The sequence below is a fragment of the Nannospalax galili genome, unplaced genomic scaffold (assembly GCF_000622305.1).
Source record: "Nannospalax galili isolate Female #2095 unplaced genomic scaffold, S.galili_v1.0 scaffold238, whole genome shotgun sequence".
Lineage (NCBI taxonomy): Eukaryota > Metazoa > Chordata > Mammalia > Rodentia > Spalacidae > Nannospalax > Nannospalax galili.
The window spans coordinates 1,747,481-1,772,120 of NW_008341888.1; the positions used below are offsets into that span (position 1 = coordinate 1,747,481).

Sequence of the window (24,640 nt, forward strand, 5' to 3'; positions counted from 1 at the left end):
TTAGAAGCTACTCCCTATCCCTGCTAGAACTTTGACTGTCTCAGTCATGTACAGGTGAACATAGTTGCTGTGAAATTTCTTTCTTTCTTTCTTTCTTTCTTTCTTTCTTTCTTTCTTTCTTTCTTTCTTTCTTTCTTTTCCCTCCCTCCTTCCTTCCTTCCTTCCTTCCTTCCTTCCTTCCTTCCTTCCTTCCTTCCTTCTTTTAAAGATAGAGTCTTATTATACATCAGTGAAATTTCCTTTTTCTTTTTCTTTTGTTTTTGTTTTGGACAGGGCCTCACTATGTAGCCCTGGGTGGCCTAGAATTTTCCATGTAGAGTAGGCTAGCCTTAGAGATCCACCTGCCTCTGTCTCCCTAGTGCTGGGATTAAAGGCATGTGCCACCACACCTAGTCAAGAAATTTTCAAAGAATAAAACAAATCTTAAAAAATTATATGCTAGAGGTCTTGGATTTAATCTTCAGCCCATACCCACACCCACACCCACACCCAAACTCACATGCACAACATTAAATTTTCAGTTAAGGAAATCTTAGAGTAATGATAACTAGCATTTTGGGATGGCATTGGGACTGAACCTTGGACTTTGCATTTTTACTACTGAGATACAGATTCAACCCCTCAGAATTTGTTTTTGAAATTTTCTTTAGGGTAATATTTTAGGCATATAATAGCATCTCATATGGTTATATCAAAGATCTTACTATATGGGAATTGTTGATTATAGGAATTTTGTTGTGAGAGTTTTACTCATCCTTATATTTTTTTTCCTCATGTTTAGGGAACTAGCACCTCAGAAAAATCCAAATCTTTAGGATCTTCCCGATCAAAGAGGTTGGTTAATGTTGAAGGGAAAAATGTTTTCTTATTTGATTCTGCTTCTAAAAATATCTTTTCTGAACCTACTATAAGTACCATTGTTCTAAATAAACTATTGTATACAAATTAAAGTGTTTGGAAATAAGTACTTTAATATAGTACATTCCATTTTTACTGTTATCCAGTTTCAACAATGATTAATTCATTCTGACTTTCAAGCTTAAAAGAAATAGAGAACGATTGTATTAGTGACTTACCAATATATAGTGCTTTACTAAAAACAGGAGAAATATGGAATGTATCTTGATTATATGGGCTTTTAAGAGTTATATGGTACTGTCTAGGGTGGGAAGTATTTATCATACTTATAAGTGATACAGAGTTCAAAGAGTGTTGAAGATGTCTTTTTACTTTGAATTGCCAAATTGGACATAAGGAATGAAATCATTTCTACTATACTGTGGGGCATGGTTCTTTCTAAAAGTTTTCAGTGTAGTAAACAGTTTTTGCTGTTTTTTTTTCACACAGTTTGCTTATTATTAGTTCATCCTCAAAAGTAGTGATTCTTTGCTTTGTTTCATTTTTTTGTCTTTTTGAGACAGAGTCTTCTGTAGTCCCAGCTGGCCTGGAACTCACTGTGTAGACCAGGCTGGCTTTGAACTCACAGAGATCTGCCTGCCTCTACCTCTTCGAGTGCTGGGACTAAAGGCGTGTGCCACCACACTTGGCAAAAGTAGTGATTCTTTAAAAAAAGATTTATTATTTTCTTCTGTATGTGTGTGTGCCTCCATGGGTTGTGTGCACCATGTGCATGAAGGCGGCCAGAAGAGTGCGTTGAATCCCCTGGAGCTGGAGTTACAGGCACTTGTGAGCCATAGTGTGTGTGCTAGGGACTGAACCTGGGTCCTCTGGAGGAACAATAAGTGCTTTTAACCACTGAGCCATCTCTGTAGCCCCTTAAGTAGTGATTCTTAAAGATTTCCCTTAAAGATCCACTTGGCACCAGAATATACATGTGTTAGTTCAGTCATAATCTTCAGTGATTTGATGTAGACATGCACGTTTCCATCAATGATTTTGATGCACATCCCTTCTTGGGAGTCACTGCTAAATCTAAACATGTTATTTATGGTCTTGGTGTGTTGTTCTAATTGTCAGAAATTCCTATAACTCTTTGAACTTAATTCTTCATAGGAAACCTTCAATTGTGACAAAATATGTAGAATCTGATGATGAAAAACCTTTGGATGAGAATGTAAATGAAGAAACTTCTAATGAAAATTCAGAAAATGATATTACTATGCAAAGCTTGCCAAAAGGTAATCTGTATTAATTTTTTACATGAAGTTAAGTGGAAATATATTTTAAAATGGTCATTCTTACACATCTTGTGTTAACTGTGAATAGAGAATCAAAGTTGGCCATTTAGCTAGTGGTCTGGAAATGCATTAGTTTGGTAATGAAGATGTGTTATTTAGATTGAAAAAGTGAAATAAATCAGTTAGTTTGGACAAGAACAAAATCAAGTATTTTTTTTTCCTTTGGGTTTTTAAAAAGGGGCTTAACTTTCCAAATTATGTTTGAATATGAAAGTGGGTTTAAAAGTTTAAGATGTTAAGTTTTGACTTGATAAATGTCAGTGCACTTGCTTATTTAAGAATGTAATGACTTCCTGAAAACTTTTTAAAAAATCAGTCTCATTTAGTCTTACTGAATTCTTTTTTGAGTAGTGTGGAGAATTATGCCCTCTTATCACTGAGATAGTCTTCCAGACACTGTCTTACTACATGCTAAAGTTCCCTGAGTGTTATCTATTAAATAGATAGATTTAGGTATATTTGTTGATGTTGTCTTTTGAATAAATCTTGTCATATACCTTTTAACTGTTATAGTCCTACCTGTGAAACTTCATTAATTGGATTAGAGAGGAAAAAAATGCCAAACAAAGTTGGTCATGGTGGCGCACACCTTTAATCTCAGCACTCTGGAGGAAGAGGCAGGTGGATCTCTGAGATTGAGGGCACCCTGGTCTACATAGGGAGTTCTAGGCCAGCTGGGGCTATAGGAAGACCCTGTCTCAATAAAAATAAATAAATAAAATAAAAAATAAAAATGCCAAATGAAAATCTTGGGGTCTTCACAGTTGAAGGACTCAGAGCAGTGTGATTAGATAATGAGAAAATTAGGAACTTGGTAATTTTATGGTGTTTCAAATTGTCAAAATTTTGGAGTTTTTTTCCCGATGTTAATATGTTCTAGTCTTTTAGCAGATCTTTTTGAAATTATTCTCACAAGTAGATCTTTTATAGCAGTATTTACTAAACCTTATTCTTTGTCTATATTTGTGCTTTGTTACTTTTATTAATTATGGAAGTTTCATGGATGTGAGTATGAGGGATTGGGCTTGAGTTAACTAAGATCAATTAAGAGTTATCAGATGAAGAAATGAAATGAGAAAAAGAATGGTGGAAAGAAGAAAGATAGAAGAAATTGATGCGCCTACTATTTACTTGGCTTTGCAGATTTATCTGTTAACAGTTTTATGTATTTGTTTTGCTGGCTGATAGTAGAAACAACTAATATGGGAGTTTGAGATCTAATGGCAGTGTCTCATGTGGGTTTCCTAGTGGGTGTCAATGGGTATGCTTATGATGCAAGAACTAGGCATCCAAACCTTTCTTTGAATGGGACTGCGGACAAAAGTTGATATATGATGTTACTAACCTGAGCTAAGCTTAATTCTCATATTAAAACAAAACAGAACTGTTTCAAAAGGTTAAATCTGGGTGGTTATTTTACAGTACTGTATTTAGAGATTAGGTACCAGACTCTCAGAGAATTACCTCATTTAATCCCGAAAACAATTTGGTATAAAGTAGTTAATTGCTTCTTCTATTAGAAGTCAAGGATCAAATTCAGAGCTCAAGGAATTTTTTCCGCATTAAATTGAAAAGTGCAGATTTCAGCCCAGGCTTGCCTTAATCCAGTGCTAGTGGGTGCTCTTTCTACACTGCTGCTTTGCTTCCATTTAGAGAAGAGTCTTCAGGAAAGTACGCTTCAGTTATTTTTGGCTTAATTTTAAATCTTGAGCTCCTTTTAAATGCTGGGGCTTCTCTGAAAGTATGTACATGAAATGATTGTTATTTATAAATAACCTCTTTTTGGGAATGGGATTATTTAACTTTATCATAGTCTGTAAACTGTTCAATCCTCTGTGCCCTCCCAGCCTTTTTTTTTCAGACTTAAATATTCATTTAAGAACTAGACGCTAAGTTGCCAAAATCTGCTTGTTGAGTTACATATGCCTGTGTTGTAGAGGGAGCTCTGACAACTACCTGCTTTTATTTTCTTAATTGTTGTCAGTAGTGGCCAGTATAGTACTAAGTCCAGCAATGTAAGTAAATGTTGAGACTTGGACCCTTTTTACTATGCACATTTTATTTGTTTTCTCCTCAGTCTGGAGGTCTTAGAGTTATAAAAAGTTATGCTTTCTAAAACATTTTAGTAGACACCAACAAATGATCTCAATCTACAGTTTTTTGTTAGCTTGTTTGAGTTTAGGTATCTTAAAGTGACCTTTAGTTTACAACTTTATAAGGACTTTGAAAGTTAGTGAAGCTTTGACATACTGTTGGGGACATTCTGTAGAACAGGTGTAGCAATAATAGAATGAACGTCATTATTCTTTACCTCTCACAGCCCCCGCCAAAGCAATATAAAACAACTCATAAAGTTTTTTTTCTCATTTTTTTTCTGATTTGGCCTATGGAAAAAAATAGGATGTCTTTCCCCCCTTTTCCAATCATTTATTTATAGACTCTTTGTGGAACTCAGTATGAATGTTCACATTCATATCATAACAGCTTTGTGATAGGCACCATAAAAATTCTGAACTGGGCTGAGACTTTCTATTTGACACATTTCTGTTAGTTCATAATACCTCCCTCTCCTGTTTCTATGAATTAAACTGCAACAAGTAATCTGATTGTTGACACCTGGCCCTTTTACTACTGCCCCGTTTTATTTACTCTTGAGGTCCTTATACAAGTTCTTAAAGCTTGAAAGAAACAAACTATGTACCAGCAATGTTGGCTTTATCTGAACTGAAGTCTTGCACTTCACTTGCACATTTAATATGTGTAATGGTTTTTTAAATGAAATCATTCTAGGTACAGTGATTGTACAACCAGAGCCAGTGCTGAATGAAGACAAAGATGATTTTAAAGGGCCTGAATTTAGAAGCAGAAGTAAAATGAAAACTGAAAATCTCAAAAAACGCGGAGGTAAATACAAGTGAAAATGAAACATGAGTTTAAATTGCTGTCTATGACCATATTGGAAAATCTGATATGCTTACTAAAAATACCTCCACTTTTCTGCCCATTGTTTATTAAAAAGCACTACTTAAAAATAATTTCTGTTTCTCTTTGAGCTCTGAAGCAGAAAAGGTTAAACACCATTTTTAAAAAACACCTTTGCCTTCAGTGGCTGTTAAGTTGTTTGAAGAAGCTTAGCATTTCCTTCTTCCATATACTAGTTCTATAATACTTCCATACCAGAGTAGCATGAGTTTTTCCTTATGTGGAAGGAATTTTAAATTTCTGCAGACTTTTGCCTATGGCCTCCAGGTAGCTTCATACATACCCAAAACAATGTTACATATCATAATAGAGAATGGCATTAGGTATTACCTGGGGTACTTACTAAGAAAACAAGTCCCTTTATTCATGATCAGTTAGAATTTCAGGATGAGGTCAAGAATGTGCCCCAGTTTGTTCTTTCATGTACACTACAGTTTCAGATGCACTGATGCAATGCAGAGATAAGTAGGAAAGAGATGGGAGCTAGAGATAATAAGCCTCCTCCATCTGTCTGAGTCACCTCTCTTTGTCTGCCCTCCATGTTCACTGCCAGATTGCCTAACCATCTATAGAAAGATAGCATCAGGAGAATTCACTTAGAAATCTATGAGACTTGAGCTTGTGTCCCACTTTTTTGTGTGTAATTTTAAAATAGTGCCTGAATATACTTTTTGGGCAGAATAACAGAATCTGTAACTTAAGAGGAACGAATCTCTAAAAACTAGAATATGACACTAAATTTCTAAGAAGAAGTGTGAAGAAAGTATCTATTTAATATTGTTCATGTTACAGAATTTTGAAAATATACTGAGGTTCTTGGAGGAGTTTTGAGATTTTTTTTTTATTTTGATGCAGTGATTATCTTGATGGAAATAGTAAAATTTATCAGTACTGGAGATAAATAACAGTTTATTAAAATAATTTGTTAGGTTGCAGGTGAAAAATCAAGGAAATGTTATTTAATCTTTTGTCCACAGGGGGTGTTCAACCCTCTTTGACCATAAAAATTTTCTGAAATTCTTCAAATTCATAGTAGGAAGTTGCCATTTCAGCAACATAGGTCATCAAAGCTAAGGTGCTATTATTAAACTGTAATCAGCAAGTAGAAGGTAATGAATGGTAAGGATCAGCAATAAGAGTGTATTTTGATCATGGATCCTCTAGGGAAGACAAATAACTATGTGTACCGCAGTGTATCAAGATTAATGTCTGAATGGTGTCTTTTGGGAAGAGACTCTAGAGCAGTCAGTCTCTGAAATGTGGATACATCCTGAAGAAGAACCACTGTTGCTGGGGAGGGGACTCCTAGCCGCTTTGGTATGCTGCTGCTATTTGGTTTTAGCTGATAATGTTTCTGGAAATTTTTATTGAATATTCTTTGTAAGAATGTTTATATCATGCTTAAGGCAATATGTATGTTTATAATTGTATGGTAGTGTCTAAATCTTTCATGTTTATTTCAGTGCTACATGTTTAAACTGCCAGAAATTGCACAGGAAATTTAATTTTAGGATTACTAATATACACATGTATGAATAAATTAGTGGTTTTAGATAAAGGATGGCTATAATTAGTATTCAAACATTTTAGCAAAATAGTTCCAAAATTGAACTTAATTTAGGAAACTGTCAAGAATGTAAACTTTTTATATAAAATAATCTTAAATTGGTTTGAAACAAAATTGTGGCTCAGTAACACAGCTAAAGTAACATTTCAGGAACTTCAAAAAAAACACAGCCTGCTTTTATATACTTTCCCCAGTTGAATTGTTAAAAATGTGTTATGAAAATTTTCTACATGGCAAAAATAATTTTGTTCTCTTTAAAGCCTCTAAAATGTGTTGAGCTCAAAATGAAAATGCCTCTTTTCCATTCACACAGTTATAATCTTTAATATATTTTGTAACTAAAATAAAAATTTTAAACCTACATGTGTAAAAACAAGTACATAAAGTAACATTTCAAAATTTTACCATATTTGCTTCAGATCTCACTTAAATAAAATATTGATTCAGTCCTACTCTCATCCATTTTCCCTTCTTACCACCCCTCAGGTAATGATTATCTTAAAGTTTTATGCATGTGCATGTATAACGCATGTTTTTCTATGTTTTCTATATATCTATGTGTATCAAAAACATTTTTCATTTTAAAAAAGTCTAAGAAGTAATATGCTGTTTATATCCTTTGGGTCCATTTCTCATTCAGTATTGCTTTTGAAATGTATCCATGTCAGGAAATGTAATTTTATTTTTCACTGCCCTACACAATGCTTTTATAGTATGAATATTACTATTTATTTCCCAAGCAAGTTGTTTCCAATTTTTCATTTTTTAATTAGTGTTACAGTGATTATCTTCATATAAGACTCCTTTTGCACATGTCAGAGAAATTCTCCAAAGGATCACCCAGTTTTTAAAAAAAAGTTCTCAAGTAATATACATAAAAGCACATGAATGTTTAATTCTATCTATCTATCTATCTATCTATCTATCTATCTATCTATCAATCATCTATCATCATCTATCTATCAATACTGGGTTTTTTTTTGAGACAGGGTCACCCTGTAGCCCCAGCTGTCCTGGACTTGATATGTAGACCAGGCTGGCCTTGATCTCCCAGACATTTGTCTGTGTTTGCCTTCCAAGTGCTGGGATTAAAGGTGTACACTAACATGCCTGATTAGTAATATTTAACATTGAATGAATATTCAAATTATTGCTTTCATTTATCTTGTTTATCTGAATGAAACCATTATTTAAAATCAGAATGTACATTGTATATTTGTTTCTGTTAAAATAAATAACAGACTATTATGAGTTCCCAAGATACAGCATTGACATAGGACAATATGATTTAAAATTAAAATATTAGCAACATATATAGTAAACCTTCTTACTGTCTTTTTCTGAAGACGTGTGATTGTGCCCTTATGCTTTAAACTTTTTAAACATCTACAAATAAAGATACAATAAGGTTTGGTCTGTGGTGCTTTGGACCTCAAAACTAACAAAAACAGAATACAGATTTAAATGGTGAGAAATATATATGGTGTTTTGTTTTACCTTTTATTTGGGCATAGAGACAGTCCCTCCCTGCCATTGTCTCCTTTTCATTTGTGAATGGAAACATTTTCACTAATCTCTTTAGAATAGTCTACTATGTGATTTGAATCAAGGTCTTGGTTGCATATCATGATCATCTGTAAAAATTGTCTTTAAATATTTCAGTTTAATGTTCAGAGGTGGGAATTGCTGTCTGGCTTTTCCCCTTTCCTTTTCCTTTCCCTCTCACTTTCTGTCTCTCCTTTCTTTCTTTCTTTTTTGTGACAGAGTATCACTGTATAGCCCCGGCTAGGCTCAAGTGATCCTCCTGCCTCAGCCCCCCAAGTAGCCCCCAGGTCCGTGCCTGTGTTTTTAAAACAGATTCTACCAGTGATTTTGATGTTTAGCTCAGGTTGGGAAACACTGCCTTGTCATAACAAGGGATGAGAGTGAGGCAGGAGAGGTTTCTGCTTACTCTTTCATGAGTAGGTTATCTTCATACTGTTTTCCTGAAGTTAATACAGAATAGAGCTCTACCTCTTCCATCTTCTCACATTCTGTTTGCTGCTAAGTAGATGTCCTTATAATGTCATATTTGCAAACAGTAGACATTATTAATAATGACTAGACAGTCAAGTAAACATAGAAGGCAGGTAAATAGCGATTAAGAATAATGGTGAAGTGCATCTTAGGAAGGTAATTGCTAATACAACATTACCTAGTTTTTATGTAGTGTATTTACAGGATCTATGTAAACAGTTGTATTTAAGAAGAAAAATCCTCATGGTATGTCTAACTGAAATGTAGAACTGAAAAAGAATCTGCTCCACATCTGTCACTGACTTTCCCATTTCCTAAGAACTGATACGGAATTTGTTTACAAGGCAATAGCAAAATGAAAGAGCTCTTAAATCTGGATGTGTTATCATATGCCTGCAGTCCTAGCACTGTGGAGACTGAAGGAGGAGGATTGCTGTGAGTTCCAGACCAGTATGGACTACATTGCAAGTACCAGACCAGCCAGGGCTACATAGCAAGAGCCTGTCTCAAAAAACAAATAAAGAGCTCTTGAACTTCATTTTTAGAACTTCTTTATGGTGTCTTTTTAGGTTATGTCAAGTTGTAATAAATGGGGTTTACATCTGTATGAGGAGAGAAGTTATACCTCAGAATTTGCCAAGGTTGTTATGTTTTTTTAAAAGGTCAATAAAATAAACCTTTTAAACTTGTGTCCAAAACATCATTTTCCCAAGGACTATGGGATGTTTTTATCTTTAGTACCAGGGTTGCACAATTCTGACTAAGGTCAATAACTTTTTCTCTCTGTGTATATAAAAATGTGTGAATAATGATCACTCCTTCCTCCTAGAAGATGGGCTTCATGGGATTGTGAGCTGCACCGCTTGTGGACAACAGGTCAATCATTTTCAAAAAGATTCCATTTATAGACACCCTTCACTGAAAGTCCTTATTTGTAAGGTATGTAATGATTTGGTGATGAGGATTCTGCCCTTAGAGGGCTTACATTGTATGAGGAACACAGATGTATATACATCCTGGTAAATGCCATTATATGAAAGATACCGGGACTGTGGGGCATACAGGAAGCTTGTGTAATTGGGAATTAGGTTGGGTGGCTTTCCAGTGGAGGAGATGTAAGTTGGTACCTAAAACATTTAGAATTAGACTGATTAAGTGAGATTGGCTTAGCATGTTCTAGGCAGAGGTGGCATGGTATTTAGAGGTTGTGAGGTAAGGGGGAGCCTTATGCCTTTCAAAACCTGAAGTTGCTTGTGTGAGGTTTATAACTTTCCATGTTAACATATCCTACCTTTCTAAATCTTCACGTGAAGCAGGGTTTTAATATGACTTGGAAATAAAAGATTTTAAAGAATGTTTCATGTATATTGATTATAGTTTCAAAATTTTGTGAACACTTGGTTTTAGGAATACTCTGGATTTTATTTAAAATATCTTTGATATCAAGGTTATAGGTTCTCCAGGGCTGTATACTGGGATAAGATTAGTTTTGTGTTAGCTTATTTCCCAATAAAAAACTTTGAAATGCGGGGCAGGCCATGTATTTCCTTGGTATTCTAAGTTTAAATGTTTTCTTGCATGAATTTTTGATAAATTCAGTTCTGCTTAACTCTACCAAATGTGTGCTTTAACAATATATTTTACTACTTTTCTTGAATTCTTTTCACCCAGAAGCTTATCTAGGGTACATGTTGTAGACAGCCATATCTTGTATCACTGGATCTGTTTCCTGCTCTCTTTGCTTATGCGTACAACTACTTTTTTCCGTGAGGCCTGTCTGTCAGACACTGACCATTTCAGTAATCCATCAACGTGGAGCCTTTCCCTTTCAGAAGGAAAAGAATTTTTAGTCAGTCAGACTTGGATTTTCTTTTATCTTTTCTCCCCTCCCCGCCCCTCCCCTCCCCTCCTTTCCCCTTTCCCCTTTCTTTCCTCTTTTCAGGCAGGGTCTTCCTGTAGCTCCAGCTGGCCTGCAACTCAAACTCACTGTGTAAACTTTGATGACCTCAAAATCACTGAGATCAGATCTGCCTGCCTCTGCCTCCCTAGTGCTGGCCCCACCCAGACTTGGATTTGAATCACTGCTTTGCCTCTTGTTGTATTAGGTAGTATTTACATATTAATGAACCTTAGACTTAGCTACCATAATATGTCCTACACTGTATGGTAGTTATTTTGAGATATAAAGATAATGTAGATTGTTAATTGTTTATGTATAATACATAGTAATTATTTATATATGCTGACTTAAAATTTTTAAGTATCAACAACATATACATGTTTTAAAAAATATTTTTTTTGTTTTTGTTTTGTGTGTGTTTTGCCTGAATGTATATAAGTGCACCATATGCATGCAGTGCCCACAGAGGCCAGAAGAGGATGTCAGATCCCCTGGAACTGGAGTTATGGATGGTTGTTAGCTGCCATGTGGGTGCTGGGAGCTGGGTCCTCTGCACGAGCAGTCAGTGCTCATAACCGCTGAACCATCTCTCCAGCACAACATACACATTTTCATGTAGAATTCTGGTAGCTAGTTGTGTGAGACTAGAAATTTGCTTCACTAATAAATAAAAAAAATCTTTTAAATAAAGAATAGTGGATGTTGATGATAAAGGAAATCTATTTCAAGGCATTAGTTTCTTGAGATGTTCCTATGTCTAGAAAATAACAGTTTTTTTACTTTGATCACCTCAACCATGCATATTCCTTTCATGTTTCTAATGACTTTAAAGTTTTTGTCCTTTGTGACTGTTACATATTTTGAATAAAATTTCCCCTTCCCCTTTTCTTTCAATAGAATTGCTTTAAGTATTACATGAGTGACGACATTAGCCGTGACTCAGATGGAATGGATGAACAGTGTAGGTAGGTAATAAATTAAGGTTGCATAACAGTCATTGTTGTCTACTTTTGGGTAATTCTCAATGTGGTTTTTTCTTAGCTCCATCTTTTGTTGTATTTTCATTATTGGCATCTTTAATTGCTGGCTGGTATTTTTTTTTCCCCACAAAACCTTACGTTTATGTCTAGTTTTAAATTTCTGATAAAAAATAAACAGATGGCCTCAATTACTGCTAAAAATTGCTGGAGAAAAATGTAAATGCTTTTTAATAATGAAAAGATCAAAATTAGTTTCACTGGGAATAATATTTTAATCTTTAAACCATTTCAGATGGTGTGCAGAAGGTGGGAATTTGATTTGTTGCGACTTCTGCCATAATGCCTTCTGTAAGAAATGCATCCTGCGCAACCTTGGTAGAAAGGAGTTATCTACAATAATGGATGAAAACAATCAATGGTATTGCTACATTTGTCACCCAGAGCCTCTATTGGACTTGGTCACTGCATGTAACAGCGTATTTGAGAATTTAGAACAGTTGCTGCAACAAAATAAAAAGAAGATAAAAATTGACAATGAAAAGAGTAGTAAAGTTTGTGACCATCCACCCAAATTTTCTCCGAAGAAGAATAGTTCCAGTTGTAATGGAGAAGAAAAGAAATTAGATGACTCGTGTTCTGGCTCTGTTACCTATACTTACTCAGCACTAATTGTGCCCAAAGAGATGATTAAGAAGGCCAAAAAACTGATTGAGACTACATCCAACATGAACTCTAGTTATATTAAGTTTCTGAAGCAGGCAGCAGATAATTCAGAATTGAATTCTGCCTCAAAATTACGTCAACTTAAGGTTTTTAAATCTGTGTTGGCTGATATTAAGAAGGTTCATCTTGCATTAGAAGATGATTTGAATTTTGAGATTCGAGCTTTGGATGTTGTACACAAAGAGAAAAATACCAAAGAGCATAAAGTCACAGATGCTAAGTCTGAAACAAGAGTCCGCAAAGGGGAAAAACCTTATGCCATGGAAAAGAAAGAAATTTTAAAGTTAGATGCTAAATCATCAAGAAAAATGTTAGAGAGTGAGCACATCCCAGCAGAGGAGCGCAAAGCAAATAAAAATACTAGTGGTGAACATAGGAAATCTGATAGGAAAGAAGAACCTCACTATGAACCTGCGAGCACGTCTGAAGACTTAGACATGGATATTGTCTCTGTTCCTTCCTCAGTTCCGGAAGATATTTTTGAGAATCTTGAGACTGCTATGGAAGTTCAGAGTTCAGCTGATTGTCGAGGAGATGGCAACAGTGGGACTGAGCAAGAATTGGAGAGCTCATCTCTAAAATTAAGTACTCCTGCCAAAGACAGTAGAGGAAGTATTAAGTCAAAAACCACAGCAAAAGTCACAAAAGAACTCTACGTTAAACTCACCCCTGTTTCCCTTTCTAATTCCCCAATTAAAGGTGCTGACTGTCAGGAAATTGCACAGGAGAAAGATGGCTCTAAAAGTTCTGGTCTGAACCCCAAGTCAGAGAAATGTGGACCTGCGCAGGAAAATAGTGATGATGAGCATTCGCTTGAAAATGATGTTCCAGTACTTTTTGAAGAATCGGATCTTCGAAGATCCCCCCGTGTCAAAACTACACCCTTGAGGCGACAGACAGAAACTAACCCTGGAACATCGAATTCAGATGAAGAAGGTAATGAAACCGTTAAAGAGAAGCAAAAACTGTCAGTGCCTATAAGAAAAAAGGATAAGCGAAATTCTTCTGACAGTACTATTGGTAATCCTAAACCTAATAAATTGCCTAAATCTAAGCAACCAGGGATTGTGGATCAAAATTCAGATTCTGATGAAATGCTAGCAGTCCTCAAAGATGTAAGCCAGATGAGTCACAGTTCTTCTTCAGATACTGACATTAATGAAACACTTATAAATCATAAGATTCAAACAGGGAAAGAAGATAATGGAAAAAGGAAAAGGAAAAGTTCTACTTCTGGCTCAGATTTTGACATTAAGAAAGGAAAATCAATTAAAAGCTCTATAATCTCTAAAAAGAAACGCCAAAACTACTCAGAGTCTTCTAATTATGACTCAGAGTTAGAAAGAGAGATAAAAAGCATGAGCAAAATTGGGGCTGCCAGAATAACCAAAAAAAGGGTTTTAGATAAAAAAGATGGTGACTCTTCTGAAGATGAAAAGCATAGCAAAAAGGAAGTGGATAATGCAGGGCAGGAATGTGTGAAGACTGCACAAGAGAGATCAACTGATGATGCTGAAAAGCAAGAGAGAGAGAATGCCTCTTCAGCGGAAGGTTCATGTGAGAAAGATGGTAAGAGTGTGGTGGAATCGAGAGAGATGCTGTCTAAGAGGCAGCAACCGAGTGGTTCCTCTGACAGTGCAGAAAAGCCGTCAGGGAGAGAGGACAGTGCAAATTCTCCTGAAGACAAAAGAGTTGCTAAGAACAAAGAGAAGAATAAGCACCTGAAAACTAAAACCTGTAGAAAAGCACAAAGTGGCTCATCCAGTATTGCTGATAAATGTTCAAAGAGAGAGCAGAGTGATGAATCCTCTGAAGGCGAGAAGAAGCAGAGCAAGAAGGAAATGGAAGAAAAAGAAAAGAGAACTACAGACTTGAAGGACAAACCAATTAAGACAGAGCCCCAGGATGATTCTTCATCTGATGGTACTGAGAAATTACCTGAGGGAGAAGAGATTGGCCATTTTCCTAAAGGCATAAAACAAAGTAAAAATGACACAACAGATGGGGAAAAGAAAGGCAAAAAACTAAGAAATAAAATATCCAAAAAGAAGGAAGAATTATCTGATAGTATTGAGAAATTGCCAGGAAAAGGAGATAGTTGTGACTCTTCAGAAGATAAAAAGAACAAGAACAGAACTTCTGGTAGAGAGAAGAAAAAATGCAGCTTTCCTGAAAAGAGTTCAAGGAAGAAACCAGAGTGTTCGTCATCTGATACTGAGAAATATTCCTTGAAAGAAGACTGTTGTGACTCTTCTGATAAGAGACCAAAAAGAATTGAATTGAGAGAAAGAAGAAATTTAAATTCAAAGAGAAATACCAAGGAATTACCAAGTGGTTCATCATCATCTGATCCTGAGGAAAGTTATGAAGATAAGAAAAAGCAGAAGAAACAAAGAACTTCAGCTAAAAAGAAGGCAGGCAATGCCAAGGAGAAAAGAAGAAATTCCTTGAGAGCAAGTGCTAAGAGGAAGCAAAGAGACATTACTTCTTCGTCTTCTGATATAGGAGATGATGACCAGAATTCTGCAGGTGAGGGGAGCAGTGATGAACAGAAAATAAAGCCTGTGACTGAGGACTCAGTGCCGCCTTCACACACTGGATTTTGTCAATCTTCAGGTATGCAAGACTAAGTTTGAACTTTAGAATTTGTAATCTCCTCCTCCTCCTCTTGAATAACTGTATTGTTTAACGTTCTTTGAGGTCAAGTTCAGAGTTACTGTTGAGGAAAAGGCTATTTAAAATGTATTTTGACATTTACTGTAGAACCTTTCTTCATTTATTTTCATGTCACCATTGGAAGGCATTTCAAATGTTACTATTCTTTTGCCAGGCACACTCAGTTTCTTGGATAAATAACAAAATTACTTTGTCCATGTCTAATGCATGTTTCTGGAATAATGTACAGTAAGTAGTGTGTGAAGGAAAATCAAGGTGATGTTGTTACCAAACCTGGGATAACAGTCTGTACCTCAAGAAGCCAATTTGGGCTACCTGTCCTGAAGAAGCCAATTAGAACAGCCAAATTAATAGTAAAAAAGCAGAAAGAAGATACTTACTCTGACTCTCTTACAATACATCTTTGGATTTTTGAAAGGAGATTGAAGTTAAATAGAGGGCCAGGGATATAGACATCTAAGCAGTCCTGCTGAGATGGGGTCCCACCCACCACTGATCCATCATTGTCTGGGCTTCAGTCAGTCTCATCCTGCAAGCTAGTCTGAGAAGGTTTTAGAACTCAGCCGGGTGTGGTGGCTCACACCTTTAATCCCAGCACTTCGGAGGCAGAGGCAGGTGGATCTCTGTGCCAGCCTGGTCTACATAGTGAGTTCCAGGCCAGCTGGGGCTACAAGACGACTCTCTCTCAAAAAGACAACGAAACAAAACAAAGAATCACTACTTTTGAGAATAATAAGCAAACCGTGTAAAAAAAACAGCAAAAGCTGTTTACTATACTGAAAACTTTTAGAAAGAACCATGCCCCACAGTATTTATAGAGCACTTAACAAAGCCCTAGTGAGGTTTGATGAGATGCCATTTAATCAGACAGTTCAGTGAACTGTTTGAAAGTTCATACTCAGAGGAATAAATACTTCAGATCAGGTTTTCCAGTCAAATGGTCTTTGGTACCACCTTACAAAAATTCCTGGTTTTGAGAATTTTTGAACTTAAGAATTCTGAATAAATAGGCAGTTGATCTAATCTTAAGCATTGGAAGATTGGCTTCTGTGATTAGTTTCCCTGGTGAGTTCAGCATATTTAATTTACAATGTTTTTACTAATTTTAATTTCCTAAAAATTCTCTCGATTTGACATACATGTTCATCATGTATATATTTTTTGCAGTGCTGGGGATGGAACCCAGGGCCTCATGCATGCTAGGCGAATGCTCTACCACTGAGCTACATTCCTAGTGATTTGACGTGAAGCGTTGTATATCTCTCTGTCTTGTTTTTATTTTCTGATTTTGTGTGAGACAAGATCTTGCTGTGTAGCTGTGGCTGGTCTGGAATGTGCACAGCCTCACATTCAGACTTGAGCAGGTCCTCCTGCTTCTGCATCTTGAGGACTTAGATTATGGGTTTGTGCCACTATGTGGAGCAAAGTTTCTGCATTTCTTATGTTTTGAATTATTAATTTGTGTAAGAAGTAATATCTATTCATTAGATCATAATAGATGGTAACATGGCAAATAGTAAAGATGTTTCTCAATAATTCCTTAACCCAGTTCTAGCCTAGATCATTGTGTTTCATTTCTGGCTAATTAATATAACTTTGCCTAGCATGGTAAGTCCCTGGAGTTCATCTTTAGTGCAATAAGAAAACAAAACAAAACTTGTGGGTACTGGAGAGATGACTTGAAGAGGTTCTGCATTTAGTACCTGGCACACAGATCAGGTGACTCTTAGCCACCTATAACTCCAGATCCAGGGAATCTTATGCCCTCTGGCCTCCAAGACACCTGCACACACACACCTGCACGAATGTGGCCTTTGCGCACACACACAAAATAAAAATAAATCTGAGCACCTTCCTAGCACTCAAGAGGTTGAGGCAGAAGAACTGCCATGAGTCAGTTGTTTGTCTGGGCTATATAGTAAGTTCTAGACGAGCCTGGGCTACGGAGTGAGACCTTGTCTTAAAAATCATGAAACCGCCGGGTGTGGTGGCGCATGCCTGTAGTCCCAGCACTTGGGAGGCAGAGGCAGTCCGATCTCTGTGAGTTCAAGGCCAGCCTGGTCTATATAGTGAGTTCCAGGACATCTGGGACTACAGGGAGACCCTGCTTCAAAAAGCCAAAAAAAAAAAAAAAATCATGAAACCAACTGGGCGTGGTGGTACACGCCTTTAATCCCAGCACTGTGAGTTCAAGGCTACCCTGGTCTACATAGTGAGTTCCAGGCCATCTGGGGCTACAGGGAGACCCTGTCTCCAAAAAGACCATGAAAACCAAAACAACAACAACAAAACAACAACAAAAACCAAAACAAACAAAAATAAAAAACCATGAAACTAGGGCCTAGAGAGATGGCTCAGTGTTTAAGGGCACTTGCTGTTCTCCCAGAGGTCCCAGGTTTGGTTCCCAGCCACCCACATGTTGGTTAACAACTCTCCTTAACTTCAGTTCCTGGGGATCTGACACCGTCTTCTGGCTTTCATGAGCATTGCATGTGTGGGTACATTTACATCCATGCAGGCAAAACACTCATACACATAAAATAGAAATAAATTAATAAAAAAAAACCATGAGACCAGCTGGACATACTGTTGCATACTTTTAATCCCGGCACTTGGGAGGCAGATCTTTGTGACATCCAGGCCAGGCTGGTCTACATAGCACGTTCTAGGCCAGCAGAGGCTACAGGGAGACCCTGTAAAAAAAAAACCAAGCCAAAACAACAACAAAACATGAAACCAAAACAAACAAAAAATTACAATGGGGCTGTAATAGTAAATGAGCTACTTAATTGTTTCTGGGAAAAACAGTACAAGTAGTACTTGAACTTGAACTTGATTTTGAAGTTTAAACACTTAAGAGATTTTATTTTGAAAAGAATGTGTGTGTGTGTGTGTGTGTGTGTAGGTGTAGATGTAGGTGCTCTTAGAGACCAAAGTGGGCTATCATGTGGGTACTTGGAACTGAAATTGAGTTGTTTGCAACAGCAGCACATGCTCTTAACTACTGAGTCATCTCTCTAGCACCAACTTTGACTTTAGATTGATAAAGAAGAATGACAGCAGCCAGGCACGGTGGCACTTGCCTATAGCTCCAACACTCCAGAGACAGAGGCAGAGAGAAGCAGGGTCACTGCAAGTTCAAGGCCATCCTGGGCTACTTTGCAAGTAATTGGTCCAGCAGGGCTTAATAGTTAGGTCCTATCTAAAAGAGGAAATGAGGGTAAAACAGCTAGTAATACATTATTTTAAGAGTGATATATTGAACTGAGTTTTTTTTTAATCTTTTTGAGACAGGGTCTCCCTATTGCCCCAGCTGGCCTGGAACTCAACCTGTAGGCCAGGGTGGCCTTGAACTCAACAGAGATCCACCTGCCTCTGCCTCCCAAGTGCTGGGATTACAGGTGTGTGCCACCACGCCCGGCTGAAGTGAGATATTTTTACTGAGATACTATGAAAGTTTTTTTTTTCTTTTCTGCATTTAGCATATTTTGATCCTGAATCTTTAGGTATCTGTCCACCTTTCCCCTTCAAGTGCTAGGTCTCAAACCTGGCGTCTTGCACACACCAGGCAAACATTATATCATGGAGCTGCACTCTCTAGCCCAATGCCTGTGTTGTTTATAGCTATTTTCCTCCATTTCATTATACTGTGAAAAAAATTGTAAAGAAAAAGGAAAAAAAGCATAGGAGGGTCTCATACACTCCTTTACTCAGTTTGCTCCACCAGTGATAGCTCGTGTGACTATAATACAGTATAATTTAGGAAATTTAGGATTTATTCTAATTTCAGTAAGGTTTTTTAAAAAAAATATTTGTATGTGTGTAGGTCTGTGTGCTTGTGTGCTGGTGCCCATGAAGACCACAAGAGGGCATTGGATTTCCTGGAGCTAGAGGTACAGGCAGCTGTGAGCTGCCTGACATTGGTCCTGGAAAGTGAACTCAGGTCTTCAAAAGAGCAACAAGTTTTCTTAACCATTCAGCCATCTCTCCAGGTCCTACAGTATTTTTTTAAAGCCAAGGTTTGACTATGTAGCTCTGGGTGGCCTGGAACTTGCTATGTAGACCAGGCTGGACTCAAAATCATAGCAATCCATCTACCTTTGTCTCTGCCTCCCAAGTGCAGGACTAAAGGCATGAATTACCATATGCAGCCATTCAGTAGTTTTTAAAAATATTCATTTACTCATGACAATCTTGCTGTGTAGTCTAGGCTGGTCTCCCACCTCTCCAGTGATGAGATTACTGGTATCAGTTACCTTATCTGACTCCAGTTCAGGAGTTGTCTGTGTACTCATTCCTTCCTTCCTCTGTGTGTGTGTGTGTGTGTGTGTGTGTGTGTGTGTGTGTGTAGATTTATGCAGGTTTGTCTTATGTGTAGCTATGTATAACCTCACAAGGATAAGTGTTTCATTATTATAACAGGACCCCCCCACACACACACTTTAGATTTCCCCTCCTTACCTCCGTTATTAATTCCTGGCAGCTAGTAATTTGCGTCTGTAATTTGTTTAGTTTGAGATTGGTGTTTTTGTGAGTTTTTTTTCTCATTGTAATGCCCTTGATATCTTCATGCATTTCAGAGTTACTGGTGAACATTAGTATAAGTAACCTTATTAAATACTTCAGCATGCATAATATTAATTAGAATTTAATTTATTTTCTTTTGAGGTGAAATTTACATATAATTAAATGCAGAAATCCTAATTCTGCCTTCTTTTTTCTCTTTTTGCTGTACTGGATGGAATCCAGGGTCTTGTGAATGCTAAGCTAGTGCTCTCCTACTTAGTTACAACCTCAGCCATGTCCTTAGATTAAAAAAAAATAAAGTGTAACTTAACTTTTTGTAATGAAATGAGTCGTAGTGCACTTGAATGTGTTTCTGGGTAATTCAAGTTGTGGATATCATACACATTCAAGTGTGCTTTTCAATTCCTTGGCACTACCAAAATAGTAAAAGCATTTTTGTTATTCTTCAGTCATACAGGATAAAGTAGACAACTCTTAACTTCAGACTTCGAATGGATAGATACAAATGTTATTTCAACAGGATACCATTGCTGATAATGATGGCAGCTGATAGTTTTTAACAAGGCTTGGTCTTAAAATTCTTGTGCTTTGAGAAGAAACCTTGAGATATATAAGATCCAACTATCATTTTCCTATTGGTACTTCATAAATCTATTATGCTTTCTATAAAAATTCCTTTTACTCATGTTTTTTTTTTCCAACAGTTTTATTTAGAACTAGTAGTTTGCACTAAAGTTGTTGGCTTTCAGTTTTATTTTACACGGTTTTACTTGTATTGCTGTGTTAGATAATTCAAAGCTAATTTTAAGTACACTTTTTCCCCCAAAGGAGATGAAGCCTTATCTAAATCAGTGCCTGTCACAGTGGATGATGATGACGACGACAATGATCCTGAGAATAGGTATGATCCCATCCGTAAGGACCTAAAAAAGATTATAACACACCCTAGGCGGGGGCACAGACAACAACAACGGAACACCAAGCAGGTTGTAAAACCCAGGAGTGCCTGCCTTAGAAAGACTCACGCACAGTCTTCATGCAAGTTTGAAAGAAAGGCCAGAAAATGGGCTAAAACTCAGAAACCTTAACAAAAAAGTAATTATCAGTATTAACACACCTAGCATAGGGTGTGTTACAAACACGGAACTGGCAATTTTATGTTTCCATGTAAAGTGGATAACTTTTTGAGACTATTTCAATTTCAAGAGATTATTTTTTTCATTAAAGCAAATCATAAATGGTGACAACAGACATCTCTAGATTTGATTATTTTTTAAAAAAAAATTATTCAGTATTGTGGTCCTATTTATTAAGGCCTGTTGAGGGTGAAAAAATAAATTGTTCAGATATTTAAGATTAAAAAATTGCTTTTAAACTAAGTATCAGTTGATGAGGTATCTAGACAGATTTAGATATTAGCCATTTTTTCAAATAAAATTGACATAGATAGTATGACATACTTAACCACTAAGATAAAGAACATGTTTAAATGTAAACTGTGATGCTTTATACAGTTTTACTTACCTTAGGGATGGCTGAGAGAAGGAAAAAACACACCAGTCACAGTATTCAGTAAAGAGAACAGGTATTCAAGACTATAGCCAAGACATTTCTACACTTTCAACATTTCTTGTCCTTTAATGTTTTAGTTATAATTTTCAATGAGAAGATAGTGTGGTATAGTAGATGGCAAACTTTTCACAATTTTAATAGTTGTATGCTCTTAGGCAGGTGACTTTAACTTCTTTTGCCATAATTTTATCTCTAAAATGGGTAAAGTTTCTCTGATTAATTCTAGTATCAAAAATATATGATAGACAAGATGATTTTATTAAAGAGCACTAGAATTACCGTCTGTTCCAGCAGAAAGCTCCATTGTTAGGGAACTATATATATATGCATGCATGCATGCTTGTCATATTTTGTGTAAGTGCTCTCAGGGCATCTGTTGCTCGTGTTTTATGTCTTGCTGATGCTGATAGGTTTCTCTGATTCAGTGATCAGCATCTTTCTAAGAAATAGAACATTTTCATTAGAGTAGAAGATTAGGTTTATTTTTACACTTAAAGTATAGTTAAGTTGTAAATGTAAAGACTCAGCTTCTCCCTTCCTATTTTTCATTTTAAAATATCTATCCAGTTAATTTGTGGCATATAGATAAGGCTCGCAACAGAATGACAAAGGCATACAATGGTTCCCTCAGGGATTTTATAGTGTGCCATCATTGCTAGAGTACGTAAGCAGTTAGAATTTAATTCTCTTTTGGAATGCTTTAGTTTTTCACTTATATGTGCTGCTGTTTGTTTTCCTATGAATCATGAGTCCTTAGATGTTACTAATAGTCTCAATGTTCAAAATATTCTATCCTATTTTAAGAGAGAGATGAACTTTTATATTCAGGCACCAAATAAGACTGTTGTTGGGCATAATATTTGTTATGGCTTATAAAAATAAAGTAAGATTTTCATTTCTTAAATTTCTTGATTATATCTCTCTGTAACTGACAAGTATTTTACTGGAAAATATCATTAATTCTGTCTTGTATTTGCGATTTTAAAAGAGTACAACCCTGTTGAGAACTTGACAGGAGTTGAATTTTATCTTGAGCATGTCTTTTTATTCAGTTTAATGTGCTTTTATAAAATATACAATTAATAACTTGTTTAATATCCACTATACCAAAGAAGTATCTTAATATGCATGGGTTATCCATTCCTTTTTAGGATACAAGTATGTTATTGCACTATTTTAATAATAGACAATGTATTTGAGCATAGTTATATTTGCACTTAAACAACTTACAACAATTTGTTTTAGATCATTTAGAAATTTTCCAATTTCATAAGTTTTGAGATGTATCTTGGTAGAGAGAATATTTTTATTGTCTGTAAATTTGTACACAATTGTGTAATTGTGTATAAATTGTGTATAAATTGCATATGCTTTGCTTTTTTGGTAGTATTGTAATACATGTCCAGTTTTTGGAGAGGTAAATAGTGTATTGTTTCAAATGCTTACCTATTTGGATGCAATAAATTTTTATAAAACTTTTTCTTGTTCAAGCATTTAATTTAAATAATTATGAATCTTTCATAAGAGTTCATAAGAATTCATTAGACTCAAGATGCATAGATTAGGGGCTGGAGAGATGGCTCAGCAGTTAATCTTACAGAGGACCCAGGTTTGATTCCCAGCACCCACATAGCAGCCAACAACTGTCCGTAACTCCAGTTCCAGGGGATTCAGTGCTCTCTTCTGACCTCTGCGGGCATTGCATGGTACGGTGCACTTACATGCATGGAGGCAATACATTCATACACATAAAATAAAAATTATGAAATATTATTAAAAGACACATAGATTAGTTTGTAGCTGTAGAACTTTTGGCATTGCTGAAATTAAAGAAGCCAATACTTTTTAATTTCTAAAAAACATATGCTTATATTTGTGTGAAGGTTTAACAAAAGATTTACAGTTATTTACTCTTTCTGTTTTAAAGCTGTGATATTAAAATAAAAAGGTTGCTAGTTGTTTTGATGGTCATTAAAACAGTCCTATTGTCAATATTTTAGTGGATATAAATAAATTTCTGCTAGAATAGTCTAATCAGTAAATTAATTTCTATTTAGTTGTTTATTCAACAGTGACCAAATGTAAGTTGACTGACACTGACATCTTTCTTTTTTATTAAAAAAAATGCATTTTATGGCCAGGTGTGGTGGTGTATGCCGTTAATCCCAGCACTCAGGAGGTGGAGGCAGGCCGATCTCTATGAGGTTGAGGCTAGCCTGGTCTACATTGTGAGTTCCAGGCCAGCTGGGGCCACAGGGAGACCCCATCTCAAAAATACCAAAAAAGAATATTTTGTTACTCTCATTTCATGCGTATGAGTGTATTGCTTGCATATAGGTAGGTGCACCCGTGTTGTATAATGCCTGTGGAGGTCAGAAGAAGGCATGGGATTCCCCAGGACCTAGAGTTATAGACAGTGTTAGTGTTAGTGCTGGGAATTAAACCCAGGTCCTCTGCAAGAGCAGCCAGTGCTATTAACTGCTGAACCATCTCTCCAGCCCGACGTATTTTTTCTGATTGAGCTTTTTAGACAAAAAATAGTGATCTTGTATTTTGAAATTTCTGTAACTGAGAATTTTTAGATTTTCTACCTTAGGCTTTATGTACTTTTCAAAAGGTAAAATAATAATGCCAAATAAATTAATATATATATATTTTTTTTTTGCGATAAAATCTCACTATGTAGCCTTGCCTGACTTGGAACTCACTGTGTAGACCAGGCTGGCCTTGAACTCTCAGAGATCTGTCTGTCTCTGCCTGCTGAGTGCTGAGATTAAAGGTGTACATCACCATACTCCATTGTTTATCAGATTTTGAAACTTCTAAACAGAAATTAAGTCTGTTATGTGAAGTTACTAATAGTGTATGGTTTCATTTGCCTTTTGAATATTTCTTAGTTTTAGGTTATTTCTTTCTTTGAAAAAACATATAATTTTTTTTCAGTTTGGTCTAATTTAACTATTAGACTGTTACTGAATACAGGTTGAGTGTCTTTTAACCAAAATGCTTGGGACCAGAAGTGTTTCCAGTTTTGAAGTTTTTTTTAGAGGCAGTTATATTTGCCCAGTCTTTGCCAGGTGGATGCCCCTAATCTCTAAATCCATAGGATTTCAGGGCATATCAGATCTTTGGATTAGGAATGACCAACATGAACAATGTGATTGCTTTATGTTTTCAGTATAACTAGTGACTTTTTGACGAAACATTTTTCTCATAATACATAGCCTAGTAATATGGCAATAGTATATTCATGTTTAATAATAGCATCTGTGTTGAGGATCATTATTTCTAGAATATTCTTTTTAAAAGTTTTTTACATTTAGTGTGTGAGTTTGTGTGTGTGTATGTATTTGTGCACATGCGTGTGCATGCACATACACCGGTTGAGACACTGGTTGAGCTCACAGGACATCTCTTGTGAGTCTGTTCTCATCTACCACATGGGTTTTGGTGATGAAACTCAGGTCGTCAGGCTTGCAAGCACCCTTACCCACTGAGA

At 36.2% G+C, this 24,640-nt stretch overlaps 1 protein-coding gene across 5 annotated transcripts in view; it reads left to right on the plus strand.

The window, feature by feature from the left end:
- Atrx (ATRX chromatin remodeler) overlaps positions 1-24,640 on the plus strand; it is a 187,526-nt gene that overhangs the window by 49,662 nt on the left and 113,224 nt on the right. For 2 of the 5 annotated variants that reach the window (XM_008837667.3, XM_029565680.1), the window contains 7 exons: positions 782-834; positions 2,014-2,138; positions 4,989-5,102; positions 9,593-9,702; positions 11,561-11,628; positions 11,936-14,982; positions 20,398-20,470. In XM_008837667.3, coding sequence (XP_008835889.1) covers positions 782-834; positions 2,014-2,138; positions 4,989-5,102; positions 9,593-9,702; positions 11,561-11,628; positions 11,936-14,982; positions 20,398-20,470 — 3,590 coding nt within the window. The remainder of the gene's footprint in view (positions 1-781; positions 835-2,013; positions 2,139-4,988; positions 5,103-9,592; positions 9,703-11,560; positions 11,629-11,935; positions 14,983-20,397; positions 20,471-24,640) is intronic. The other 3 variants (XM_008837668.3, XM_008837670.3, XM_008837669.3) reach the window with 3 other exon arrangements.